Source organism: Camelus bactrianus, chromosome 21, assembly GCF_048773025.1.
Source record: "Camelus bactrianus isolate YW-2024 breed Bactrian camel chromosome 21, ASM4877302v1, whole genome shotgun sequence".
Lineage (NCBI taxonomy): Eukaryota > Metazoa > Chordata > Mammalia > Artiodactyla > Camelidae > Camelus > Camelus bactrianus.
In genome coordinates this window covers 24,672,589-24,690,719 of record NC_133559.1, presented here as the reverse complement: position 1 = coordinate 24,690,719, position 18,131 = coordinate 24,672,589, and the positions used below count along the sequence as shown (strand labels likewise).

At 42.8% G+C, this 18,131-nt stretch overlaps 1 protein-coding gene across 10 annotated transcripts in view; it reads right to left on the bottom strand.

Moving 5' to 3' along the window:
- Positions 1–97: 97 nt before the first annotated feature.
- The window catches only part of RASAL2 (RAS protein activator like 2), a 303,483-nt gene continuing 285,449 nt past the window's right edge, over positions 98–18,131 (bottom strand). For 6 of the 10 annotated variants that reach the window (XM_045516595.2, XM_074349840.1, XM_045516593.2 and 3 more), the window contains 5 exons: positions 14,533–14,667; positions 12,661–12,863; positions 11,363–11,450; positions 8,059–8,089; positions 98–5,731 (listed from right to left, as the gene is read on the bottom strand). In XM_045516595.2, the coding sequence (XP_045372551.2) occupies positions 5,589–5,731; positions 8,059–8,089; positions 11,363–11,450; positions 12,661–12,863; positions 14,533–14,667 (600 nt within the window). In that variant the 3' untranslated portion in view covers positions 98–5,588. The remainder of the gene's footprint in view (positions 5,732–8,058; positions 8,090–11,362; positions 11,451–12,660; positions 12,864–14,532; positions 14,668–18,131) is intronic. The other 4 variants (XM_045516596.2, XM_045516597.2, XM_010954902.3 and 1 more) reach the window with 1 other exon arrangement.

Here is an 18,131-nt window from a genome sequence, read left to right as displayed (position 1 = left end):
TTGTTTCTGGTTTTCCTCCAAGTGTCCTAATCACCCAGATACATGCTACAAGTCAGACAGCCAATAGGTCAAATACAGTAGCAACTTTAGTCTGAAATGTTTAAAGTTAAAGTTTATTTGTATTCTTTGTAGGAATATCAATAAAAGACCTCAAACGTATCTATATCTGTACATGTACAAGAACCGTCAAAAATTATTCACAGAACAAAAATAAATCTTCTTTTAGAACAAACCCAGGTAATGAAATGCAGATATGGATCTCACATATGGAACAATCTAAGTGCTACTAGCACAAAAATATGGCTTTAAAAATAAAATAAAATCTTGGGTTTTGTTTTTCTAAGGTGTATTTCTCTTTCTTGAAATAAAAAATAAATTATTTAGAGCTATCATTGTAAAATAGTCATGTGTATTATTAACACACTCTTATTAAGGCCCTGGAGATGAAAAACAAAATCAAATTTAGAAGGTAAGTTCCTCACAGGTGGGACTCAGGTTAATGTGCTGCTGTCTGCTTGAGTTAATTTCAGTGTAACTAGGAAATGTCTAAGCACCAGTCACAATTTAACCTTCACTATTTATTTCAAATTTTCTGCAGAATAGTGGTCATTGAGTCAATTAGTATTTAACCTTTCGGTGAACTGGGAATTGAAATTTTTCCCTTGGGAGTTTAAAAATGACACAAGTACGATATTTATTTTTAAATATTTGTACCCTCACACAGATAATCAAGGCCCCTAACACACAGCTTCTGTGGAAATCTCTCTACAACAGATAAACTGGTTTAAGTCCTGAACTAAAACATTTCCTAGGGGAAGACAAGGGCACTGAAAGATGAGAAAGGAGCAGGAATTTAAAATGCATGCTGAACGATGGGCAAAAATGACCACTTTGCTTTCCTTGGTTGGCTCACCACCAAGCCTTGCTGGGCTGGTTACTCAAACACCTGAGGGCTAACTGATCAGGAATCAAAGCTACTTCCTTCTGGATCCTCTCAGATCAGAGATATTCAACTTTCTCTCTATGATTCCCCAAGGTACCAATAATGATATCAAGGGTTCTGGAGACAATGTCAAACCAAATCAATTTCAAGTTTAACTTATATGTACGTGTAACACATACAGTACATTTTAAAGAGGAAGGAACCACATCTAACAAAAGAAAGCATAAAAATCTAAAAAACTCAAGGAAATTTGGGAATCACTGCTCTATAAAATGGACTCACATTCTGAAAAAGAAAGTCCTAGGAATTGTGTGTTTTGTCGGGGTGTGCAACAGGATCGGTTTCCTGGAGCCTCTGGGCCGTGGAGAAGGCTGCTGTGTGTCAGCCGCCTTCTGGATCATGTAGCTTTCTTAGGTTCTTTCACTCCTCATAAGATATTTATTCTCTCATGCAAATTTCATCACTTTTGTCCTTCCTAAACTCAAGCACAGTCATAACTGGGTCATGACAGGAGAATGCTTCTAGAACTAATAACAGTCACTCAAATACCAAAAGAGATTCTATTTAAAATTCAACACACCAACATATCTTGCTTTTCAAAAAACTAGTAAAAGAGGTCATTTCGATTGACATATTGATGAAAAAAGTCTTGAAGCTCTTGGCCCGAAATTCTTGGCCTTCTGGTAGGGGGTAGGAAAGAAGCTATTTACTGTGGAAGTGAGCAGGAGATTTCACTACTAGACTTGAGAAAGGGAAAGGGATGCAGAGAAGGAAGCCCCCTTTGTCTCCCACTGTCTGTGGGAGAAGGTGCCCCCCAGTGGTGGCGCCGACAACACAGGGAGGGTGTGGCCTGGGCTGAGCTGGGCCCAGGAACAAGTCTAGTCTGGTGTCCACTCCATCAGGGTCACACGGGCCTTAGGTAATCCCAAAGAGGCTTCCTTCCCCAAGTTCAGTCCCACAACCAGCCTTCTCAGAAACTCCAAACTGGAGACAACTAAAACTAAATCCAGGTGGAAGGTGGAACTAATTGTAATCAAACTCACTTGATGGAAATGGTCTCGCTCTGGGGCTTCCGAAAAGGAATGGCTCTCAACCCAGTGCGCCTCGGAGGGTCGGCAGAACTACAGATACATAAACAAAGACCTGAAAAACTTTACTCAAGTTAATTCTCAAGGGCATACAGCAGTTGTAGACACAAAATTCTACTCTTTCTTTCACTGTCCAGTGAAAGGCAGAAGCAGACCAGAGAAAGCTAATTCTGACCAACTCAATACCAAGTGAAAAAGGCCCAATGTTCCAGCAGCACTGTCACCTCACTCTGCCACATTTCCCTGACCAACAGACTGCCCTGACTTCAGCAGGACCTCGGGGATAGTGCCTGGAACACAGCAAGTGCTCAAGGGTTTGTCACTGTCACCCAGTTAGAATCTCCCCCCGTCACAGCTTGCACTGCAGAGACTCAGGGTCTATGATGACCTGATGGAAATGTCACTCCTTTTGGCAGCTTCGGCTCAGGAAGCTTATTGCTCCAGTGATAATGACAGTGAAATAGCAAGCTCTTTTCCTAAATCCTACCAGCATTGTTCTTGTTCACGGCCACGTCTGGTTGCCAGCCAGACAAGCACTTTGCAAGCCCTTCACCTGAATTCCAAATTCCATTCAGCCCTGGTCTGTGCCGCACCCGTCTGTGCTGTGATGTGCTGGGTGTCAGGAGTGCAGGACGTGGCTGTCTTCTCTCACTCCTTTTTTGTCAACTATGCACCTCCTCCCAGCAAAACAGGGCTAGGTACTTACTAGGGCTGAAGAAAAGCCAATTAAGCAATACCGCCATAAAAATTATCATCTGTTGCTGCCTTCTTCCATACTTAAAAAAAAGTATCTTTCAGGACAAGATCTCTACAGATTGCAGCATTCTTTAAAGAAATCCTCAGAAGAGTATTTGGATAGGAATAAGCTCAAAGGATAATCTAAAATTTAACATCTGGCAACTACACTGAACTTGTAGCTTACTTCTAACTTTATTTACTCTCTTTATTCAAGACGACCTGGTAATAGAGGGCTGCACAATCTATCCAAACGTTTTGGGCATTTAATCTTCCAACAGAGGCAGCCCTCTAAGGTGCTCCCATGATGCTGGCAAGATATGCCTGTGTCCATCATAAACATATTTGATTTTTGGTGTCTCCCCAACCCTCCAATATAGTCTCTCAGCCCTCTGTCATCCATAGCCACCACCTGAGAGCTTCCAAACTTCAACGCAAGACGTCACCCATGTTACATACTTAAGGCCACTGAAACTGACCATTCTTTTACCAGGTTTCTGAAGGCTTTTACAAAGAATGAATTAAACATGGCTAGAGCTGAGAACAGCTGCAAACAAGAACAGATCTATGTTTACATACCCTCTTCTGCAACAAAGGGCACTCCTTCCTTCAGAATTGGTAATGTTTTTTTCCTACTAAAATAAGTGATTTTGGCCACCGTGCACCCTCAGCTTGGAGGGAAGAGATAAGAATCTGTAAAATAATCATCCAGGGTCAAGAAGCTCCCCAAAACACGTGGGCATGGAGCCTGCAGATCAGACAGCCACCAGGACAGCCCCTGTTTTAGATCTCTGGCTGGCAGAGGCGGGGGTGTTACAAAGGGAAATGTTTTCACAGGTTGTGGGGTGGGGACCACGGTGAGGCTGCTGAGACGCAAGGTCCAACACAGAGATCCTCCTGGTGCTGAAGAGGTCGGGATGCCAGCCTGGGGTGTGGGGACAAGGGACGCTCGGTTCTCTGTTGGGGCTTCACCCAAAAGGGGACATAATAAAAGTTCCTTGTCCTCTTATAAATATTCTGTTATGTGGAAACACTAGCTCCATGCATATGGCTTTCTCAGGTCTTTTTTTTTTTGTTTGTTTAACCCTCCTCTCCCCTTTTCCTTTTTAAAAAAATTCCTTTAAGTTTATAATTTAAAATAAACATCCTTAACTTATTGGAGAAATGTTGTTTCTCAATATGAACAATTGCTTAGATCTTGCTTAAAGAGATTCAAATCCCTTTTAACATTATATCTGACAGCAGAGAAGGCAGGAACTTTTCCTATTTGTGCAGTCGTATGTACATCTGTGTGGATATATATATGTATATATACTTGTATATGTAATGTCTGCTTAACTTGTAACATTCCATACTTCTGGAAATCAAGGTTGCATTCAAGATGACATTTCACACCTCTGGGAAAAAGGAAGCAAATTAGTTTCCATGAAGGTTTCTGTCCAACAATAAAGCCAAGGATGACAACTAGTGAAACTGGGTTATTATTGCCAAATCTGCAAAGAGCATGGGAATAAAAACTGGAATGTGCTGACCTTGCACTTCTAGTATTTTATTTTTTTATTAAGAGTAATCATGACTTTCAAGAGAGCAATGCTTCAGATGTGGATTTCTTTTCCAAATTTTACTGAGATTAGAGGAAGGAGCAATTTAAAAGTTAAAGACTGAGAAAAAAATTACCCTGCCCAGAGATTTGCTAGTACACTGGATAAAATCTTTATCCCAAACAAAAATGATGACTTACAAATAGAAAAAAAAAAAATCAGTAGGAAATATTCAGAGATTTTGGCTATGGTATGGTTAGCCCTTTTCTGTATGGAAGAAAGGGTGTATATTTCAGATGGCTTATGGACAGCATATTTGAATAACCTCTCCAGGGGAGAGTAAACCCTGTTGGTGATGGCTGCTCCCACATGGGGAAGGAAAGGGCAGTGGGTGTGTGAAGATGAAGATGGTATACAGAGACACAAATATTTATAGTGTTGTAAACTCTAAAGAGGAAAAAGAACACCCTTTATTACAACTGGGGTTAAAAAAAAGCCCCCTATCTAAAATGGAAAACTCCCATCTGCTACAGACAGAAGGAAATGAACACGAACAGGAATTCCATTAGAAATGACTCCTCAAGTTCAGTTTTGATGCAACAGCTCTTATCTGTGTCCTCTGGAACAGTGTATCCCCAAATCAGATTAGCTGTCCACCCAGAACTAGTCTTGGTTGATCAATGGGATAAACTATTTTGTTTGGATCTTGGTATTCGCACCTTTTCCTAAAGGACAAGGGAACCAGAGTGGGGTTTTTAAACTGGCAGATGAATCCCTGAAAAATTCATTCCAGCCATGTCCTACTGTGGTCTGCGTGCTCGATCTGACAGACTCGTGGTCTCTACCTACTGAGCGCCGGGCTCGTCTCTCACTCACAGGCGCTTCCTACTCTGCCTCCTCTAAGAACTGCAGTGCTTTCAATGAGAGGACAACAATCATAAAAATAGCAATAGTTAAAAAGGTAATCTACATTATTAACTTCCTTTGGGTATATTACAGTGGTCTTTTCTGTACATGGCCCAGAACTAAGTATTCCCTATGTACACAGAGACACGGGGGGAAAGCGTCGACCTTGTAAGTCTCAGCCTTATGCCCTGAAAGACAAGGTTCCTTTCTCCATTCGAGAGCTTCTCGCCACCCTGCTGTTCTGAAGTAGCAACGTTCTGTAAACCTGGCGGGGCTGGGGAGAGGGCTGGGGGGAGGAGAGCGGGGACACTTCCTTCTGCCTCCTCCCGCAGTCTGTCTATTCACAAAGCCCGTCAGCAGCTGCTGTTTTTGAATTCACCATTCTCCGTGATGGAAAGCTTGGTGGGGTTGGTGGGGGAGATGCCATTGCGGACCTGCATGCTGTACCGCTCCTTCACTTGCGTCAGCGCGCTCATCAGTCTGGTGTTGGCCGAATCCAGCGACACGATCCGTTTTTCCTACAACACACCAATCATGGCTTTATTCTGGCTCCAGGCAGGCAACCACACCGTAACACTCTAGTGAGTGACTGTTCTAATGCTTTCTATCCAACAGCAGTACACGTGATGCTTCCCAGACAAATGGAACGTCTCTGCCTCTTTCTGCACCCTAGTCAGGCCAGCTTCCCGTGAGCTCAATGGGTCTGTGTTTATTTTCTCTCTTTTTTCCTTTCGGCATAGAAGTATTTGTTATTAATCATCCCTCGGGACCCTATGACATGGCGTAAAAATGACACCGTGTGTTACTTAAGGCTATGAAACAGAGGTGTCAAGCTGCCTTACTGTATTAAATACTTTGGGTCAAAACCAAAACATGGGAATTAGGTGGTAAAGAAAGAAGCACCAGAGGTTTCATTTCACAGAGGAGAAGTGCATGTGATCTATGGGTTCTTAGCCCCCAAAGAGGGCACATGGGTCACACTGGGGAAGAAGTCACATTGTGCTCAGAACTGAAACAATACATGGTGGCAGCTTATAGTCACCAACAAAGTGAGGATGCAACAGCAAGAGGGGAGAAGCAGCCAGAAGCTCAGACTGAGGAGTTATCTGAATGTGGGGAGGGAGATGTGGCCGAGGGGGGATGCCAAAAACAGAACACATGGAAACAAACAGAGAACACAAGCTCCTTGACTCATTCCAGCTCAGAGGTACTCCAGGGAAGCTACCCAGTGAAGAGACTGCTTTCATTTTACTTTTGAGTCTTGGGGGGGGGGGGGAAGCCTTAGAACCAATATTTTGGAACCATACTCATGAATATACAAAAAAAAAAAAAAAAAAAAAAACAAAACTCCACAAAAAAAAGGGTGAAAAAAAGGGCAATCTAAGAGTAAAGCAGGTTCATCCAAATTAAAAAAGTAAAAAATCATCCCATCAAAATATTATCAGTCTCGCAAAGATTAGGAGAGAAACCCTAGTCTTAGCTTTAGCAGCTAGGGAAATCATTCTAGAACCTTTCCAACATGAAGGCGTCATTTTTCAGAAATCAAGTTAATGCTGAGAAGGACCCTCTTTACCTAGGTCTATGAAATTAAAAAGAAAGCAGCATACGAGGAACAACCCCCAAAACCAAAGGAGTTTTCCTGCCCTGGGAAAGCACGTTGGGGACAGTCGCGCTGAGGCTCGGAGGGGACAGACAGGGCTGAGGCTGGGACGCTGTCCCCCGCTATGAAAGCAGAGGCTCTCCAGCGCCCGGAGCAGCGCTGCTTTGCCCCGAGATGTGCTGCCCAAGGATGCAGAGGAGAGATCACTGCCCTGGGGGGAAATTTAGGTAAAAGCACACACACCACCAGCATCAAGTAACGCTTCTCTTTAATCTCCTGCTTTGGGGGTGGGGGTGGGTATCCACCGGGTAGCAGTGCTGGTGGTCACAGTTTCAAAAGTGGGGGAAAAAAACCAGCTCACACTTATTATTATCATTAAAAAAAAGTTCTTCTTTTCCCTGATGGAGAACTCGGGAGGTAAGACATAAAAAAATCAGCATTATTAACTAACCACTAATCTAGTATAAGATGCTTTTTACTTTGGGAAGGTAACTCATTTTAAGGATAGGTAAAACAGAAAGAAAGAAAGAACTACAAGGCTTTTAAAAGATAATAATTTAAAAAATCACAGCCAGTGGAGTTTACTGGGATAATGAGTATCGATCTTTTAAAAACCGGTAAGTAAGGGCTGGCCAGTGGTTACCAAGAAACAGGGGTAGGAACCAGATATGATCGTTCGTCCTATGGGTAGAAATAATCTCTAAACAGAAAGACTGGTAATATCTTGAAATGGTTAAAAAATATTTCAGCATTAGGATAAATTATAACGCCCCAGCTCTAAGGAATGCAGGATTTTCCAGGGTTGATCCCCAAAAAATTAGGCTTCCATGAAAAAATACTTGATTCTTAAAGGGTCAAAAAGGAGACTAAAAATGATCGCATTTATTTATTTCCTGCAAGAGTAAAAGCTGAAGCCGAGCAATCCTCATTCTAAACAGCTGAAAATTTTCAAGTGGAGAAACTCCCTTTGTTACTCCCCCTACTACCAACTTCTTAAAGTAAAATAAAAAGTGAAAAAGAGGGGGAAAAAAAAAATCAAACAGGGACTTTTGAAAGTCAAGTTCAGCTGGCAAAAGATGCCCTGACATTTAGACTCTGCCTGGATTGAAAGGCAAAGTAATCTAGTTCACGGGTGACAGGAAGGGCTTCGAGTGCGGGGAGCGCAGGAGCTGGAATGTGTAGGAGGCCAGTGCACTGGGCCAGGGCTGGGAACTGCTCAGCTAGAGAACGGACCGGGTTACTTGCCTGTTTGAATAATCTCATCTCCATTTATGACCTGTAATTTAACACAGCGGAGATATCACTTGCAACAGTAACTAGGCAGCTGCTTGCTTCTCCTAGGAAGAAGCCCTTCTCTGTTCTCCATCTGAGTCCCATGGAGAGACCCTGGGGGTGAAAGGTGGCACAGCCCCTGGCCTGACGTTTAAGAAACGGTCCCTTAGTACCACCACCAGGATCCCCAGGGTCGTGCTATAGGGTCCAGGACAGGGGCACCAGTGGAGCACTCATCCTTTTCCAGCTCCAGTGAGAAAGCGGCTGACCCGGGTGGGGCCTTGGAGCACGAACTGGCTCTAGGAGATGGAGAGACTGAATTCAGGGACAAGGCTTGTCTGCAGGGGCACAGGGTTGCTGAGAGACATGAAAACAGGTTCACTGAGCCTGGCCTTCAGTGTTCTGGGAAATGTTGGGCTCGACTCTAGTATAAGGAAAGCAACTGTATTCGTTTCAGAAATATTTTTTACTGTCAGCAGCACTACGGCAGATTTCAGGGACATAGCAGTCTGGGTTACCTCACTGGGAAGCTTTCGCCCCCAAACATGTCCTCAGTCTATTAAGTGACGCCAGAAGGGCTGCTCTGCTCCATCAAACACTTGAGACATGAGATTTATCCTTACAAAGGAAAGGATCTGATGTAAAAAGTCATTCATTACAAAGGATGCCAAAGGATGCTCATAGTCTTTTGCTAAAATACGATTTCAGTATATTGACAACAGCTGGAACTGGGAAACCTTCCTTTCAGGGAGATTATAATTTTTTAAAAAACTATGCTCAGTGATTTAAAACTGTTTATAACTTGTGATTTACACAGTTGAGGAGATTCTCCAAGTATTCTTTAGGGATCCATGGTGAGCTTCCCGTAGAAAATTTATTATACAGGCACACCTGGGAAATATGGCAGGTTCGGTTCCAGACCATCTCAATAGAGTGAATATTGCAATAAAATGGGTCACAATTTTTTTGGTTTCCCAGTGCATATAAAAGTCATAGTTACAGTATACCACAGTCTGTGTGCAATAGCATTATGTCAAAAAAAGAAAAAAAACCAACAGTGTACGTACCTTAATTAAAAAATACTTCATTGCTTAAAAATGCTACAATCTGACAGCGCAAGGGTATCACAAACCTTCAGTTTGTAAAAAAAAACACATGATCTGTTAAGCGCAATAAAATGAGGTATGCCTGTACAGTAAGGCTTGTGTTCGAATAGGTAATTGATGGTATTTGGCCAACCTTGGTGTGATGTGACCCAACAGCTGAGAGGAGTCCTTGTTGCGCAGTCAGTAGGAGCAGCTGGAAAGTGCCTGTCTACGCAAGGTGCCTCTGGTTCCACCAAAACAGTCCACAGAATCAAACCATTTGAAAACCACTGCCTTGAGGTATGGACCCAAACTATTATCTAGTTTAGCCAGACCACTCGTCTGACACTGACTGATGCTCTGAGGACAATATTTCTCCCATTCCTGAATGGTGACACCCTCCTGTTAACTGAGAAAAGGTCCTTACTTTCCAGCGCTTTTGAGCCCTGATCACTCTAATTCCCTTCCTTGCTTTCACTGTCTATGCCTATGACTCCTGCTTCATCATCCAGTCATCTTACCCTAGATGTCAAAATTGGGGGGGTGGATAGAAACCTTCAGAAGCTAACGATGAGGCTGTCCGGACAGGCAGCCGAGAAAGGGGAAGTAGCGTGTGCAGAGCCGCGACTACGATGCCCACGAGCCCGCTCCGCCTCAGACAGACATGGCATCAGACCAGCTGAGTATCAAAGCGGTCTGTTTGATCTCATTAGAACCAAAATCTCTTCTGGTGTGGTTACTAATATACCTCTCCCTGCTTTATGCTGTCATACCGAAAACCCCAGAGTGAAAACTTATCCACACTAGTTTTCCTAACTAAACTGCCCCCCTTACCCAGGCTGTTTCTCGGAAGCCTCTCAGGTGAATTTTTACAGTATGTCTAGCGAGATGGCTATGTCCCTGCCACCCTTTCCTCACCCACCTGGGGACACCCAGAAAGGTTTAAAAAAAGGACCAAGTGAGACAATCACAGCAGAACTTTCCTCTGACTCTCAGGGGGTCTAAATATCCAGAAACTGCCGAGTTCAAGGGTCCAAATGTCCCGGGAGCTGTGCTCACGAGAGACCGTCGCAGCTCACGCTGGCCTCCCGGGGCTCATGTGCGCGGCCCGTGACACGGTCCTCCCATAGCTCTGCCTTCAGCCTCACTCCCAATTCCTTTGAAAAATAAACCCCATCCCACAGTAGCCCTGCCGGGAAACCAGACTGGAGGCGTTAAGTGCTTGTGTAAAGAATCTGGGGGGGCTCCACCATAGACCGATACTGGCTGACGTGTACAGGAGAGAGCAGGATATAAAGTCCTGGCTCCTGTTTTTATTTCATGGCTTAGGGAAATGATATGGCATCTAAGGGTGAGAAACGCAAACTGGCTGGGTGGCCTCCAGGGAGGTGACACATTCCGGGGCCAGACCAGCCACGCCCCAGCTGCACCTGCCTTTGTTATTTGTTTCACTCTAAGAAATAGGAGGTGTTGCACTGATGAAATGAACAGGACTTAGAAACATTTCCTGCCTCCTGGATTTTGCTCCGATCACTGACATGTCCCTGTGAGGTGCTTGTGGCCATCATCATGCCATAAGTGTCACGGGTTTGAGCTCCAGTGAGCAGAGAGGCCCAGGCTCTGATTCTGTCAGCTGAAAGAGGCTCTCTAAGCACAGCGGCAACAAAGAGGGGCAGCCAAGCGAGTCCCGAGCATCATCATCAAACCCTGAACCAAAAGAACAACAAGGGAGGACCTTCTGCAACCCTGTCTGTCCCCGGCTGTTATACAGCTGCCCGGGGCTGGAGGCTGATGGCACAGTGACGTGACTGACAAGACCGTGAACATCATAGCCAAGCGATGGGCAGTGGAGGTCACAAGCCAGACACATGCAGTGTACTTCTCACAGGTACCCCTTGGAGAGTGCCCTCCTTTCCAGAAGGAAAGAAGTAAACCCATCATGCACTAGGCTGAGACTCGTCGAGCAACCGCACTAAGCGCGCTAGAGCTTGGCTGGGTTAACAGACTTGTCACCAGGGAAGGAAAGGAAAAGTCATAGAGGTCACACAGAAACTTTTAAACTTTAAAAGGTCGTGCCGAGAACTTTCCAATGACCCATTTTCCAGTGTGTGTCTTGGCATTTGCAAGGGGTGGGAAGTCAGGAAATAACAATTATAAATCAGTGTCTTCTAGTAGCTCAAGAACCTGCTTACCTGTGCATCAATTATTTTTTGCTTTGCATCAATGACTGCTTGCATCTCAGCATGGTCCTTCTTCAATTCCTCTTCCACAGCCATTAGCCTAGAATGGGGCAGGAAGGAGAGAGATCAATGTCTTCAAGGAGAGGGCTGGCCAGGGGAGAGGACGAGAAACCCACACTCACGACAGCTCAGAGCTGCCACGTCTCCCTCACCCCCGCTGCACCGTCTCTCCCACCTTGGGAGAAGACATCCAAAGTCGACTTCTCTCCTGTGATTGCATCCCACACATTTTCATCTCCTCCGGGACACTGTCCCCACGGTCATTCTCTCTCCCTCTTCTATCAAATCCCTCCCTCGGCACAACCTACTTCATCTTCAAACATCGAACCAACTAACAAAACCCAAACCCTCTCCTGACCTTGTTACCTCATAACAACTGACCTGTGTCTTCCCCTGAGCAGCTGTTTCCTCAGAGCATGCTCGATGCTTAGTAGGTCTACTTTCTTTCTCAACTACCACTCACATCTTAACGGCCTGATGTGTATTTAACTCCATGAGATGGCTCTCAGTAAGACTGCTAAATACCTCTGTGCTGCTAAAAACAACTTCTCCTGTCTTTAATGTACCCGACCTGCCTACAGCATTTAACAATACTGGAGCACAGCGCTCATGAGCATGGCCTCTGGGCCGGGACGACCTGGCTTCAAACCCCAGCTGCACCACTAAGTAGCCTTGGGCAAGAGACTTCACGAATTTGTTGCCCGTTTCTTTATTTGTAAAATGAGAATAATAATAATGCCTACCCTCAGAGGTTGGTATCGAACAAATTACTATTAACAGATTAAACAAATTTAATTTGTGAAGTGCTTCGAAAAGGGCCTGGCCCATGGTAAGTGCTACGTGAGTGTCTGGTAAAACTGCCCTCCCCTTCGTCTCCCCTTGGCATCCTTGGCCCTCCCCCTTGGTTCTCTGGCCCCAAAGACAGCCAGTGGAACTCCTTTCCACCTCTCTGGACTTGCTGTGAAAAACTAAGGTAATCTTGGACATTGAATACTTAAGATTTTTAAAATTCAATTTTCCTCTAAGACTTCTCAAGTGAGACACTGAGATTTTATTCTTTCTAATTATTACAATTAAAAGAAAGTACGCTTACCTCTTTCTTCAAAGGAAGTGCACCAAGGGCTCACATTTAGAAGGTTGTAAGAGAGAGAGCCAGTTACACGGCGTACACGGAGAGCTGAAAGCGGCTGCTGCTGCCCCGGCTCTGGGCCCCTGCCCAGCCCACGTCCTCCACGCGGCGGGCCCCTCACCTGCTGATGATGCTCTTCATCTGGCTGTCCTTCTCCTCCTGCTGCCGGCGCAGCCGCTCCTCGCTGTCCTCCAGCCGGGCCTTGTACTCCAGCAGCAGCTTCTGCATCTGCTGCTCCTGCACCAGCAGCCGGCGCTCATACTCCTCCAGCCGCCGGCTCGACACTCGCAGGCGCTCCTTCAGTTTAGTAATTTCCTGTTCGTACTACAGCGGAGGCGAAGAGGCGCCAAAGACAGGGAGAGAAAAGCTGGAGTTACCCTGGTTTTAGACATTAGCGGTTTATTTTTTATGAAAGAATCCCTAGGCATTGCAGCTGGATGCTGGAGGAGCTGCCATTCCAGGTGCTACCAATGTTCTTTCTTTAAAATGATCAATGGGCATAAACGGTAATTCTAAAATTACATTTTGAATCTTACCTTGGCATTCTAAATCTATGTATTTATGTATCATTCTCTACATTAAACTACCAGTTGCTGTAAGCCACATCTAATCTGTGATGGTATCAGATGGGAGCAGGAAAAAAAAAAGATCAAGCACTTAGAAGTCTGACAACTCACTGAAAATAAGCCAAAAGCCAGCTGTCTACGAGAGAAAAGATTCCTGCATCATCACAGGTACTGCAGGATCAGACACGGCTTGACTCATCAGACTGCCCTTCCCTCACTCCACCACAGCCAGCCCTTCAGAGAACGAGCATCATTCCTACTATGTTGAGCTGCTAAACCAATACAGAGAATTTTGTGGCAAAATAGGTGACTGCTTTCTCCCCAACTATAAAAGTGTAAAACAGTCAGGTCATGAGCTCTAAGCAGAAGGCCTACGTGTTCTCTGGGCTGATTACTACTACCTCTTGGCCTGTCTTCATGAAGTGGTTCATTTCTGTCCAATTTGGTACTGCTTGTTGGAATACACAGGTCCGCTTCTCACTAAAGCTTTATTTAATTCAACTGGTTACACGGCCCTTTCTTGCACTGACATTGCTATGGTTGGGTTTGAGTAACTGGAGTGTCAAGTTTCTAGGTGAGGTGAGAAGCATTATGCTTTCCTGTAGACGATCTAATTAAATTCATTAGTAATTCATAGTAAATCTGTATGGTGCTCTGTAAAATGCTATGTATTTTCACATAATGTCCCCATTAATTGACAATCAGACAATTAGCTTCTGCTTACCCAACATCATGGTCCTAAACTATGTCTATTAACCTAGAAGGTCAAAGATGGCAATTCTGATGACAGTTTGAAGAGGTAGAATGCATCAATAAGCATCGTTTAGGAGCACGATGACAAGTGAGCAGAAGCTAGTTGTCTGGCTGGTAATTAAATGAGATAATGCCATACAACATGTCGACGCTCTTATTTGATAATCTTTTTTCTCCTTGTCAGCTTTTCTTAACAAAACAAAACTGAAGCAATAGTTAGTTAATATTTTTTTTTGGTTTCTTCTTTTAGTTAATGTTTCTTAAAAGATCATCTATAGATTTAGTAGTTCTTTATCCAGAAAAGGCAAAAAGAAAAAAAAAAAAGACAAAATTATTACAAAGATACAGAAAGGAAGTCTAATTCAAGGGTAATTTGGACCTTGGTTAGTTTATAAGAAACACTAAGTATTCACCTAAAACAACTAGAAATGAAGAGCAGAATATTCTCCCAATTAAGGCAACTGATATAAAAAAAATTAGAGCTAATGTCCCCTACCTCAGCTTGATGGACACTTCTGCGTATTTTCACACACCCTGAATTATACGCAGAGGTGTATGTGATGGAGTTGAGTTGGGGACTGGGGGAGACCGTCTTCTTGGCTAAACAACCCTTTTGGGAGCCAATCACTATGTGTGTGGGGACAGTAAATTGACAAAGACAGACCAGGTTCTACCTTCTCAGCATGCTTGGCTTCATCCTGATTTTGCTCAGCTTCTTCCACATCCTCTTCATACTGCCCATTGTTCAGAACCCAGGCTGCTGTCCTCTCCACTGGGGACATCGTGGCAGAGTCCACAGGCGACTGAACCTGCATGAGAAATACTCATTAGCATCTCCCAAAAGAGCTCATCCACTAGTTATTTTTCACAGAGTGCTATTCTTGGAAGACCTAACTGTGACCCCTGTTTTCTGATAAATGCTCTCAGTACTAAATAATATTTTCTTACTCTCAGGGCTGGTGGGGAGGGAAGAGAATAACCATCTGTAAAAGAATAAAATACTCTGAAATACTGTGACTAGAAATCACATCAAAAACCTGCCTTTTTTCCCCCCCAGAGACGGAAAGCCAAGGCCTTAAAATTGTTAATTAGTCCAGCGGTTTCATTAGGTCATCACCTAATGAAATTACGATGGTGACAGAATGACAGAACAAAGGCACAACTTGATGGATGGTTGCTCAGGTGAGGAAACATCTGTTTAACCCAAGGACAATCAGGAACCCAAGAACTGAGTAATGCTGAATAACTCACAAGGTACCCATTTATGTTTTCAGAATGCCGAATTCTTAATTTTCACATCAGCTATTTAGGGGAAGAGGAAAAACAAAAAGTGATATTGGTCCTCTTGACAGAGCACTGACTTCTTGATGTTAAGTTAAGCTCACTCAGAAATCCGTATTGTACCAGAAAGTTTCTTGATGAACACAGGGTCAAAACAATGGATGCCGCCTCAGTCTAAGGGACACTTCTCTCCAGTTAGGACAGCTAGATAAACTGGCCTTTTCCAATACAGATACACAGAGTGATGAGAATTCTGGCCTTGAGTAGCAACTCTGCCACTTACATTGTCACTTAACCTCTTAAATACTCTTTTCCAAATCTACTGACCAGGGATGTGACCACCAGCACTATCACCACCGATCCTGACCATCTCACAGGGAGTCCTTAAGGACTGAGTAAGGTAGTGACTGCGGAAGTTCTTTGGAAACTACAGAGTACTATAGAGCTTAGATGTTATTACTATAACTTATGCTTAAAAAACTGGCACTGGATATTAGAGTTTATATTAGACTACTGAACATTAGTGCTTTCTCCATAAACAATGCTGGAAATATACAACAAATTTGTTTTCACTGGCCTTCCCGAGAGACAGACAGAACAAAGCGCTGTAGGTGAGTTAGCCTTCTTATAATTAAAATGAATTTCTATTTTGAGGACCAATACTCTATAATCCCATAAGTGGAAGGGAATTTTCTCTCACATGCAGAGCTACATACCTTAAGAGTCTTTATGCCATTCTGGAATAGAACCCACTTAAACTCTAAATATACAGATATTTTAAAATATAGGTATTTAAATGAGGGGTTTAGGTTTTCATTTGATATATGTACACCTGAGAGGCAAAATATTGTAGTTCTGAGTCTTAGAACATTAATAGAAAGTCAATATTTAAAGGAGACAAACTTTTAAAAATTTTAGAATCTTACCAGTTTACCACACAGGGCACAGGAAAGCCATTTTCCTGTGAAACCAGGATTTTCTATTCAACTGATGCTTGAGATCAAGTAGCTGCTAAAACAAACAACTTTACTATTTGGGATTTGTAACTCCAAGGAAGCTAATTCAATAGCTTTCTGCTTTATAGTTAAGATATTGCTTGAGTAAACTTTCCTTCCCTATGATTGGCTATGAGTAACTTATTTATTGAGTGTCAATCCCTAAAAATATACTAAGGAGAGATCTTTGCCCCTAAAAACATATTTAGAACAACAACTCCGTACGTAACCTGGCTGTAACTGTTAAGTGAGAAGAGTTGGTTCTCTTCTTACTTAAAACAAGAGTTGGTTCATTTCACTGGTGATGGTGGTAGCTACCTTATCTTCAGAAGGACTAACAATGTTCAATGAATTATGAGAGAGTGTACAATGGGAACTGGGCATTCGAGTCTATTCCTATTTTATTGGTTGAATCTGTTTTTCAACCATTTCTTAATATATCCTAGCACTTTGCATGGCATATGGTAGGTGGTCAATATGTGCTGAAAAAAATTAAATTTATGTAACTATTCCTTGTATTCATGATAAAAACCTTTACATAATTACAAAGAGATGGAAAAGTAATTTTGAAGAAATCAGAAATAGTTATTGTGTTAGACTGGAAGAATACAGAGGTGATTTTTATTTTAAAATTTTCTTTCAAAATTATTTTTTATTATAATATGCTCTTCGTATGAAAGAACTACATATTACCTTTTACAGTTATTCTATTGGTCTTATGTGTGCTGGTCTTATTTCCCGGTGAGATTGTCAACCCTTGAAGTATGGCACCATATCATAGTTTTTTTCTAAATGGTAGTGACTATGTAATTGCATAATAGATGCCCAATAAAATATTCATTTATTAATACTTTGGATTCTCTTCAGAATTCAGTACCCAAGTATAGTTTACTACTAAGAGAAGGATACCCTGTGTTTTCCCTCTAATCCTTTGGAAGTACTTCAAAGGCTTTCCTCAGTGATCATTCAATCTCCTGTAAAAGCTGCATAGATAGCAAAGTTTATTCTCTCTAGTTTATAGTCAAAGAAATTGAGAAAAGAGGTTGGTAAGGGGTTCAGATCCCATCTTGCTTAGCTATAGCCTTAGGATGAGCATTTTATCCACCCACTTTCAACAGTGGATCATTAAAGAAAATGAAGGACGAAAAGACAAAATGAAAAGGAGAGGGATTCCTATTAGGAATATCTCCCTTTTGAGATAAAGCTTGTATAGGGTTTCTCTGGGAAAAATAAAGATTTAGGGCAAAAGGGCCTCAGACGGCAGGCCCACTGATCCTAGTCAGTCAGCCTGGCTGTGCTGAGAAAGATTGAGAACAGGTCGGTTCCCTGCTCCCTGCTGGTACTTACTAGATATAAACAAGACTTGTTGCTTTCAGCTTCTCCATAGCCTGAAATCGCCAGGTTCCCATAAATGAATAACACTTCTGCTACCAACACCAAAGAAAGGGCTGTCTAAATTAGAGAGTAAACTCTGAGAATCCTTGAAGAGGTTGCTTAGGAGAGGGTTCAACAAACCCAAATGTGAAAACCACAGCATCATTCTGACAGGCTTGTCAAACACCTATTTTAAAAGCCTCTTGAAATTTGAATTTCTAAAGTTAGGTAACATGCTATATCTATACAAAGTCAATTATATATACAGAGTACAAGATACACAAAGAAACAAAATGGAAAGGAAGATGATTAAAAAGAAATCCAAACAAAGGCTGAAAAGGGGCAAAAAATTTAAAGACAGTTTTCTAAAAAAAAAATTCCTTCCCTATAGATTGTTCCACTAGGATTTTATTTCCTTCCCACTCAGAAGATGGAGAAGACTGAAGCTAGTTACACTGCCGACAATGGCCGCTCCTTTGTGCTAAGATACAAGTGGAATTTGCATGGGACAAAGCCACCAATAATTACAGATGCCTACAGAACAATCCCCGCAAAGAAATCCTCCAGTGCTGGGGAGAGAAGAATTCCCCAGCACAAATTTGCAATTAAAATATGTAAAGGAA